General features: G+C 41.4%; 1 protein-coding gene across 2 annotated transcripts in view; it reads right to left on the bottom strand.

The window, feature by feature from the left end:
• prex1 (phosphatidylinositol-3,4,5-trisphosphate-dependent Rac exchange factor 1) overlaps positions 1-10,910 on the bottom strand; it is a 278,977-nt gene that overhangs the window by 179,567 nt on the left and 88,500 nt on the right. For both annotated transcript variants that reach the window (XM_084333669.1, XM_084333670.1), the window contains exons 5-6: positions 8,319-8,420; positions 6,009-6,170 (exon numbers count right to left, since the gene is read on the bottom strand). In XM_084333669.1, coding sequence (XP_084189795.1) covers positions 6,009-6,170; positions 8,319-8,420 — 264 coding nt within the window. The remainder of the gene's footprint in view (positions 1-6,008; positions 6,171-8,318; positions 8,421-10,910) is intronic.

Genomic DNA, 10,910 nt, shown 5'->3' with positions numbered 1-10,910 from the left:
TTAAGATTGAACCTTTTTCCCCGTGGTATCGAAAATGGTATTGAATATCGATACTTTTCAAGGTATCGTATCGAAGTTTGAAATTCCAGTATTGTGACAACACTAATGTACACATACAAGCACACATGTATGCATAGGCACACACACACACACACACACACACACACAGGAAGGGCAAATGTGCTAAACATGTAAGTAATTTCACAGTGCGAGTTGAGACAGTGTTAGGACCAGTCATTCAGCAGTCATCTGTTATGCTTCAGCATTGCTATGACTGAATGTATAAATGCACTGTGGTGAAAACCTAATCTAAATATTCGATTCCTCTGAGACACCAGGAGAAATTACAATAATAATTACTCTTTGGGGCAGTGGCGTCCTTTTCACTAAAAGGCAAGGTATGGCGAGGGGGGGGGGGGGGGATGAAGGGTGCAATAGTCACTTTTGGTGAGTTGTTTCTATACAATTCAGTTATATGACATTTAGGTATGACACAGGACTACACAAGCATCTTTAGTATAGAAATGTGTCAACAGACTAAAGCAGGGAACCACAATATTTTGCATACGAATTATGCAGAATGTAATATCATAACTGTCTATTACTTTTCTTGCATTGAGCCAATTTTCCTTAGGTACGGTTTTGAGGTGTGTGTTCAACAGAATGTAGTATCAAAAACACATTCACAAAAAGTATGGGTTACTGAATGCTGAACTGCACTATTATAATCACTAAGCCAGACCTTACCTGTGTCCCTGTATCACTTGTCTCTGCTGCCCTTTGATTAAAAAAAAACGTCCCCTATGTCCATTTTCCTTTGTTTTTGGGCATATTTCAGTTAGTCACAGCAAAAGTCACCTAGTAAAAGTGAGATAATTGACAATATCAAAACATGCTAGGGCTGTACCGAATAGTTCGAAGCTTCGTTCATAATGTTGACATTCGAATTCTAAGTCAACATAAAAAATTGTAAAAAAAAAAAAAAAATTACATTTTTATTTGCAAGGTATGGCGAGTGCCATACCTTGCCATACCAAATGGACGCCCCTGCTTTGGGGCGAGGAAAACCCTGGTCAAAATGTCGTTCAGAAAATGTACTAAATTTACAACCTAAAATGAAAGCAGCCCAGGCTCTAGTCTATTATGTGGAAAGCCTGTGGAAGACCGACAGTGGTAGCAAACACTACCACACATTGCTATATGTCAGTAACCATTTCATTGCATTATACTAACAAAGGATACTCTTTTTCTGTCCACTCTTTAATATCTACATTCAACCTATACGCTCTCACAGTATCACAATACTGTTACCAAACCTACTGGTTTCTTGCCGGCCGTGCATCAACCCACATTCTGTTAAAAACCTACAGAGCTGTTTGTCTTGCAAAAGCAACGTGGAGGCCCATTACATAAACCACAGGCTCCTTTTCACACAGGAAGCCATACGCTGAGCTTTCACAGCCTACATATAGTGGACAAACAAGACCTCATATACTGTAAAACCTGCCTGTAAAAAAACAAAACAATGTTACAACCACTGGGCTGTTTACTCCTGTTTATCCTCAGTCATTGAGTATTTGATTAGATGTTTCATACTAATTCACAAGTTTACATATCCTAATTTCTTATGAGTGGCTGTTGAAACAGGTTAACGTCATTCTGGATTTGTTGGACGCATTACCTTTTGATAACATGGTTAAACTTCAGGACCAATCGGTGGGCGTTATTTAGGCCTGATTTCCAAAAAATACAATCAGAATTTAACACGTTCACGTTTTCACCAAGAGAGATGTCAGATTGCACAGTTTATAGATTATCTCTCTCTCTCATACTCACAGACACACTCCTAGACAGGTTGTCAATAATGAACTGGGTAGCTGGTTGAGACCTTGGCGTGACATTTTAATTGAAACAATAAAAATTCGCATGAAGGCGATTGCCGTGTTTTGGTCATGACCCTCTGAGTACACCATTAGCACAACAGCATCAAAACAGGATCACGAAAAAATAAAAATAAATAAGCTAAACTCATAGTTAAACAGATCATTCCACAACAACTCATCTGGAACTAAGCATGTCCATGTGTGGACCAGGGACATCCTCCCTCCCACACACACACATAGATGGACACACACAGACGAACACACACACACAGACGAACACACACACACACACACACACACACACACAGACTTCACGCTCTTTGAAGTCAATGACATGGAGCCACCGAGGACCTACAGAAAAACCCAACCTCCCATTCATTCAAGCATCCATAATTGATTCCTGTGAGTATGAACTTGTGATGGTGCTTCATTGCTCTGGAGTTCATCCAGGGAAAATTATTCCCTGGGATGTTTTTTTTTTAATATAAAAAGGTGCATTCCTACTGGGCAGAGGGATAATGTTTCCCTCCATTGAGCGAGGGGGCATGTCTGCCCTGGGGACAGGTGGGAGCGAGGGGGCATGTCTGTCTGTGATGGTTTGTGTGTGTGTATAATGTGTGTGTGTGGTGTCGGTGTGCATTGTGCACACCTGCTTATGGTATACGTGTGTGAATAATAAGAGTGTGCGCGCATGACCGTGTATGCATGCTGGTATGTCTGCGAATGTGTGCACATGCACACACGTGGCTGTATGTGTGTACGTGTGCACATGCAAATGTGTTTGTGTGTGTAGTCTATCAGTGTGGCGGTAATGCGTCTGGCCCTGATTCTGCACTACCAACAACCTCCTCCATTAAAGCAGGAGGTGATTAGATGAGAGCGAGGGAGAGAGAGAGAGAGAGAGAGAGAGGGGAGAGAGAGAGAGAGGGGAGAGAGAGAGAGAGGAGAGGAGAGAGGAGGGAGAGAGAGGAGAGAGATGAGAGCGAGGAGAGTGATGAGAGAGGAGAGGGAGAGAGAGACTAATGTGGTTAGTGTGGAGTGTTTATTGGAGTTGGAGGGGATTGAGTGCTTTTCCAGGCCATTGGCTGGAATATTGAGAGAGAGAGAGAGAGAGAGAGAGAGAGAGAGAGAGAGAGAGAGAGAGAGAGAGAGAGAACAGAAATATATAGTTTGTTTACATTTTCTTCCCACAATTGAACCAGTTAGTCTGCCGTTGTTATGAATTTGATGTGCGTTTGTTTTAAGAATAGACTTAAGAGAGGGTTGGATATTGGTTGGGTCCAAATACAGCATGGTATTCTGGTGAAATGGCACAGTGATTTTTGTTTTTAAAGGGTAATGGTTGCCAATGCTTTCTTTATGCTATAGCGGTCTGCCTGATTCATTCTCAAAATGGACTCGCTATTTTCTGCGAAAGACCCATCAGCCTAAATTTAACCCAAGTAACAATTTAATACATACATATACATATATATATACATATATATATATATATATACATATATATATATATATATATACATATATATATATATATATATATATATATATATATATATATATATATATACATATACATATACATATATATATATATATATAAAACAGCCCTACTCCTTATTATGGGGGTGAAGATTAAATTTGAGCCTCCACCCCTGCCGGAATAAAAAACATTTGCGTATATCAGTGATATGAAGCAACAGAAAACATTCCATAATCTCCCCCTCTGTGTTTACCCATGTCCCATAAACAATGGCTTCTTGTTTTATGCATTTTGAGTGGACTAACTATCGCCTGGTGTCAAACTGTTACATTCTTCAAAGAGAGGGAAGGGAGAGAGCGGACTCCATTTTGGCAGGCAGACAGAGAGATGCCACAGTGAGGCCCACTCTCTCTTTCTCTCCCCTTCACTCTTCTCTCCCTCTCTCTCTCTTTTCCTCTCCCCCTCCACAAGTCCCCTCATGTACCCCAGCTCTTCCCCCAACACCCCTCTATTTCTTGGAAGGCCCGCATATATGTGAGAGACTGGAGCACCCCCCCTCTCTCCCTCCCTCCTACAGTAGGTCTCCTCTTGATTCTGATTAGACAGTCTGCCCAGCTGGCAGATCCCCCTGGCACCCTGAGTGGGCAGATTGTCCCTTCGGTGCCCGCGTGAGGACAAGGCTTCCGTTGTGGTGGGTGAGGGGAGGCGGTGAAAAATGCACTGGACGCTCCCTGCTCCCTGTGCACCTTGTTTATGTGAAAAATCTGGACAATTCCAAGACTCCACACTCAAGAAATCAGGATACGCTACCAAATGAGGAAATGTTTTGATGTCCTGATTTAGTTTGACAAGTTATTCTGTCCTACAGAAGACAAAAAGACCTAACTTCTGTTACTGATGTTTGCATTCGTAGAGCAGAGTACTCTACATGTACTGTTATAAAAAAACATTTACTATTACTATACTACTATGTTACTATTTATACCACTATATCTGTACCGCTCTACATGTGTATTTACTATTTATACCACTATATCTGTACCGCTCTACATGTGTATTTATACCACTATATACTGTATGTACCCCTCTACATGTGTATTTATACCACTATATACTGTATGTACCCCCTACATGTGTATTTATACCACTATATACTGTACGTACCGCTCTACATGTGTATTTTCACCACTATATCTGTACCCCTCTACATGTATATTTATACCGTTATCTGTACCCCTATACATGTGTATTTATACCACTATAATGTACTCTCTACATGTGTATTTATACCACTATATCTGTACCGCTCTACATGTCTATTTATACCACTATAATGTCTTGAGACTCTTGATTAAGCATTTGTCCAACGCAATAGTTTTACAATCATAAATGAAATCAGTAAATACCAAGTGCATCATATCAGCTGCCTGCTACCCACCAAGACCAAATACTTACCAAATAGCTTTCATGCAGGGTCCAGCTGCACTAGGCAAGCCTAGTCTTGTTTTTAATGTCTTATTTACCTTCTTTTTTTTTTACATTTCTGTTCTATTCATAGTATTATCAAGACATGTGATGCCTTTCCAACCAATGTGGCTGTAGAGCTTAGTCCCTGACTGGTCCCGGAAAACAACAGCAAGATACACATTTTCCTGTCGTTTTTTAAGCTCTATGAGGATATCTAGCATTTTATGGATTAACCTTTAACCTTCAACACAAAAAAGCCATAATATACTGTGTTTGAGCAAGATAACTGTACAATACCCAGCATCCCCTGGTAAATCGGCCGCTCTTGCCAGAGCTTCTATATAACTCTATGGCAGGTCTGCATGGAGTTGTGAAGTTACACATGCACACATGTTCGCTACCGCAATACGTTTCACCTTCTCTCTTCTTGGCCCTGAAGGACATAAACCTACATCACGCTAACATTTCGTCAGAAAGAAATCCATCTTTAAAGATAACTTTGAGCCAAATTTACACTGCAATTCGCTTTCAGACAGCACAGTTCCTTGTGAGTACCCTGAATGATGAAAGTCTATGAAATAATTTCATAAATAATTTTAAAATGTGATAAACCCCACATTGGAGGTTTTTAACTGTCTGAATAAAAAAGGAAAAACGTTTTCAGGCCATATAGCTGCCCATATATTTATTTCTGAAGAGTGGGATCAGCTGTATGTCACCAAACTGGGCGGGACTTAAGTTCTATGCCATGAATGCAGCCGATTTGTATGGCTGTCATTTAATGAGTACTTTATTAATACCGAGATGACTGCTATGCTGATGATATAATAGAATACTACAGATTTGGGCGCCAGGGTGGCGCACCACGTAGCTGCGCTGCAGTGCAACGCGGACGTCCCCGGAGACCTTTGCCGCATGTCTTCCCCCCGCGTCTTCTCCCATCCTTCCTCTCTGACGGACCTATCCGGATAAAGCAATAAATGCTCTAAAAAATTATAATAATAAAAAATAATAATAATACTACAGATTTGTTGTCGTATGGGGTGATGTCATCAACAACACCCCTTTCCCTTGGGGGACACTGCCAAGTTCTCATCTTATCTCTCCATCTTCTTTTCTCCACCACTCTCCTCCTCCCATCATCCCTCTCTCTCTCCCTCCGTCGCTCCTCTCACCTCCCAGCCCTCTATGTGGGACTGCAGCTGCTCCAGGGCCTCCAGCTTCTCCATCTGCCTCTTGGTCTCATTGATGTTGGAGCAGACGGCCTTCATGGCCTGCAAGGCCTCCTCCACGGCTGGGTAGTCTGCATGCTTCTTGGGGGTCCGTTTCAGCAGCTCCTGTGGGGGGGGGGGGGGGGGGGGGGGTCGGAGAACTTGAGGGGACGTATCATAACCTGTCTGTGTTTGAAAGCATATTGAAAGAAGAAATGGCTCTCATTCACCTCCGCCTCACCCCCATTTAACTTCTGCTAACGAATTAGCTTGTGAGATGAAGTAAGACGTCGTCTTAAACCGTGTTCGATGTCTACATGATGTTTTGATATTTTATTTGTTTATTTGTCAAGGACAATGCAAAAGAAAACATTGTAGCAGGTTACAATAACAAGACAGATGCATTGCATGTACTGTAGGATTTCTAGCTATGGCTAATTTGCAACCCCTGCCTGCACCATTATTTTTATATATTGATAGTATAAAGAACTGGCTAATAGGTTGTCACTGCATCTAGGCAAGACGGAATCCATATTAATGGGTTCAAAAATAAGGCTAAGCAGGGAGGACAAACTTGTTATAACCACCGGAGGCACAACCATCACATCACAGCCCTCAGTTAAATATCTAGGTTGTATCCTAGATGAGACTCTAGGAGGTGCCCACATGGCCCTAAATGTCCTGGGCGCCAGAACAAGGTTCCTAGCTAGGAAGTCCATTTTTCTCAACTTTGACTGCCCAAAAACCCTTGCCTCGTGTCTGGTCCAGTGTAATTTCGACTACGCCATCAGCTCATGGTACTGGAGCCTTAACAAACCCCTGCGACATAAACTTCAAACAGCACAGAACAAACTAAAATCAGAGTAGTTTTAGGCCTAAACTCCAGAACCCATATAGGGAAGACTCAATTTTTACAACTCCACTGGCTACCAGTGGAGGCCAGAGCCAAACAACTACAGCTAGGGATGGTCCACAAGATTTTAAACAGGAGAGCCCCAACATATTTTAACAACCACCAGCTGTTTAGCAACCTGCCACTGAAATGTTGGTGCGACTGTATTATGTGTTGAACCTCTGGTGAACGATGAGTAATGTCACTTTATTGATGAAAATAGTTATTGTTTTTAATGCACCAATGAACATGAATGATGCTTTTTTTTGTATCCACTTTTTCTCCCATTTTCTATATTTTCTCCCATCCCAATTTCGTATCATCCAATTCAACCCTCCCCTGTCACGAACGCTGTTTCTTGCCTCCCACAAGCCGGCTGCAATGTGGACTAAGTCATACATAGCACAAGTCCCCTCCGGTACTTGAGGTAACAGCAGTCGCATCTTTTCACCTGCGTAGCTCGATCTCTCAGTGGCGAGGAGTAACGCGTGGGAGGCTCACACTGCCCCCGACACTTCCTGATTCTACTGCGCAGGCGCACCAACCGACCTGTAGGAGTCGCTGTCCACAACGCCCGATCCCCACCCATCAGTTTCCCACCCCCTAATACGGCCAATGTGTATTAGTACGGACGACCAGCTAAACTGAAAGCAAATGTGGAGCGCTGGGCTCGAACAGGCAAGCCCAGCGTCTCCAGATTTCGTGGCGAGCGCCTTGCCCACTACGCCACGGCCACGTAGCCGCCCATGAATGATGCTTTTTATAGATTTGTTAAAAACTGAAACGTGAATACTACTACGAATGCAGTTTAGATTATGCACTAAGAATGCTCGATGCACTTCAGATGCCATCGTGCCACTTGCAACCAGTAACAACAGGGACAACGATGGAAATAAGTCCTGGACTTTTCGTTTTATCCCTGACAAGGCAAATACAAATGTTGTTCTGTCAATGCTGTTATGTTTGTTGTCAATAAAATCAAATAAAATCAAAGTCCCTGGTTAGGCCGTACTTAAACGTGGTCATTACATCATAATTACCAAAACTTCATTAGTTAAAATGAGCACATAATTAATAGTGACATTCTTTACATGATCATACAATAATTACAATAACATTACAGTCATTTTACATGTGTGTGTGTGTGTGTGTGTTCCCTGATTCATGGCAATGTGTATGTACATGTGTTTATAGGCGTCTGTGTCCATGTACAGTACATGCATGCGTGTACTGTAGTCTTGTGTAGTACTAGTAATATGTATGTATGTTTGTACTTATTGTAGTTAGGATTTTCACACAAAAGTCTACATTCTATATAGAGATAGTATGTCCACAAGAATATGAGTATTGGATATGTAATGCTATTACTGCAGCACTCCTACCTTCAGCAGTAGGGGGTACTTGCAGATTCTCTGGATGGGAGTGAGCAGGTAGCCCTCCAGAGGAATGTCTGTGCTTTTCTTCCCTCCCAGCAGCATACAGTGCTGAGGGATAAACATACATAAGATACATGTTAATAAACTGATATATTTATCATCACGTCACATCACATTATCAGGTCCATTATACGAACAACACAGTAACAAGAACTTGCAAGAACACACACAGAAGATATACACGCTAGGGGTGGGGGAAAAATCGATACGTAGTAGTATCGCGATACTTTGCGTGGCGATACTGTATCGATACAGGGTATCGATATTTAATTATTCATAAACATTTTTTTTTAATTTTTTTATTTTGTATAAGGAAGTTGCATAATTGGCATAGCCATACTCCCCTATTCAATAACAATGAACTCCTTATTGGGGAAACGACCTATCAGATACCTCAAATGGGAAAAGCAGGGCATACATACATTGGGAGATGTTTTCAACAAACAGGGTTTTTGTAGCTATCATGATATACATACAAAATTTAACCTCACCAGTTCCACATATTATTTCTACGCACAGTTATTAAAATGTTTGAAGGCTCATGGAGTCCCATTAAAATACCAATTGAGCATCACAGATATCACAAATTCTTCTATGAAAGAGAGACATCGAAAGGATTCTTATCTGATTTTTATCATCACTTACTAACATCTTCGTATGAAATCCTTCCCCTAGACTTAGTATGGAGGAGGGATATACCAGATTTGGAAGTAGATTTTGATTGGCAAGAAGTCTGGGCAACCGTTCGAATTGCATCACGCAACCTAGATCATCAACAAATTAATCTTAATTATATTCACAGGACATACCTGACTCCTATAAGATTGAACAGAATGGGACTTAGACAAGATTCTATATGTTCTTTATGTACAAATGGTGATGAGGGTACATTTATGCATATGTATGGGATTGCCCACCTGTTAAGAAATTCTGGGAAGAAGTGACCCTGAAATGATCAGAATTCTTACTTCTGAATATACCTGTACATCCCTCTGTATTGCTGTTGAATGATGTCTTTCAGTATGCAGCCCCTATACAGCTAAAGAGACTAGTTTTATCCGGTCTTACAGCTGCTAAAAAGCTGATAGCTTCACGATGGATTCAACCGGAAAAAATTTGCCGGAAGGTATGGATTCTTACCTATCTCGATGTGATTTATCTAGAGATATCTACAGCAAGAATTTTAGGTATCAGTGAAACTAACATTGCAATTTGGTTAGAAGTGGTGGAGAGAATAAAAGCTAGCATATGAATTGTAGTTCCTGGTTAGAAACAAATGAAAATGGATGGATTATCCAAGTGGGGGTCCGGGGGGGTAGAGCGAGCAAGAGCATATGTATGTATTGTATTGGACTGCAAGTATTAGGTATATATATCCCGTAAACTACATTTATATTGATTTGAAATGTATAATCCTGTGATTTACTTAGGATATTTATTTACTGTTAATGCTTGTGTGTCTAAATTTATGTTATGTTTTATAAAAAAAAAAAAAAAAAAAAAAAAAGGGAAGTTGCATTGTTCATTTCAATACCTGTAATAGTACAGTAGTCCACACACACATGTGCATTCAGTTAAGTTGGAATATGACTGTAATACAAACAGTTCAGTTTGTCAGGTACATCCCTGCAACACAGATTACAGTGTTTACATCTGTCTGCTTGAGAAAATACCATGTTCTGCAATAAAAATTATTGAAGTGAGATGAACAGACTGAACTTTATTTTATTAGATAAAACATGTTGACAAAGTTGTACTTTGCAGTTGAAAAAGGTAATAAATTCAATTTAAAAAATAAATAAACGCAATATTAATATCGCAATACTCAGCGTATCGCGATACTATTGTATCGTGATGCAAGTATCGCGATAGTTAGCGCATCGTGAGGTCTCTGGCGATTCCCACCCCTAATACACGTTGATGTGATTCATCTTTGATTGTCTGACTATCCTTGTAGTTTGTGCTTATACTTCCTCTTCCATATGAATGGTTCATATGACCACAGCTATATCCTTCTCCCTGCTCCCTAACCGAACCGTTCCTCTGTGATGCGAGTCTAATGAACCATAGGGGTTCAAAGAAATGGACCCCCAGTAAGAAAAAGAGAGGATTCAGTTGAAAGGCCGGGGAGGCTTCAGATGCGAGGGCATCTCGGTTAACAGCAACAGCTCCTCGCTCGCTCTCTCTCTCTGAGACCGTGGCCTGTCAGAAGCCGAGGGGCTCAAGGGCGCTTAGATCAAAAGATCAAACGGCAGCAAAGCGAGACGTACGCGCCACCGGAGAATTCCACCAGCGCATCGGAGACTGGCAGAGAGAAAGCGAGTGTAATAATCATATGCCAATGTCTTTATACAGGGCAAAAGAGGAGAGGGGAGAGCGAGGGGGCGGGGGGTTGTTTGGGGGAGCTGGCTTTGGAGGAAGCAGTGGGGCAGAGAGAGAGAGAGAGAGAGAGAGAGGAATGAGAAATGAAACAGCAGTGGAAGAGGACTGAAAAGCGTGAGGATTCCTCAGATTCCAGACAGCTTGGCAAGACTGATG

The sequence above is a fragment of the Notolepis coatsorum genome (assembly GCF_963971535.1).
Source record: "Notolepis coatsorum genome assembly, chromosome: 17".
NCBI classification, from domain to species: Eukaryota; Metazoa; Chordata; class Actinopteri; order Aulopiformes; family Paralepididae; genus Notolepis; species Notolepis coatsorum.
This window is presented reverse-complemented; position numbering and strand designations above follow the sequence as displayed.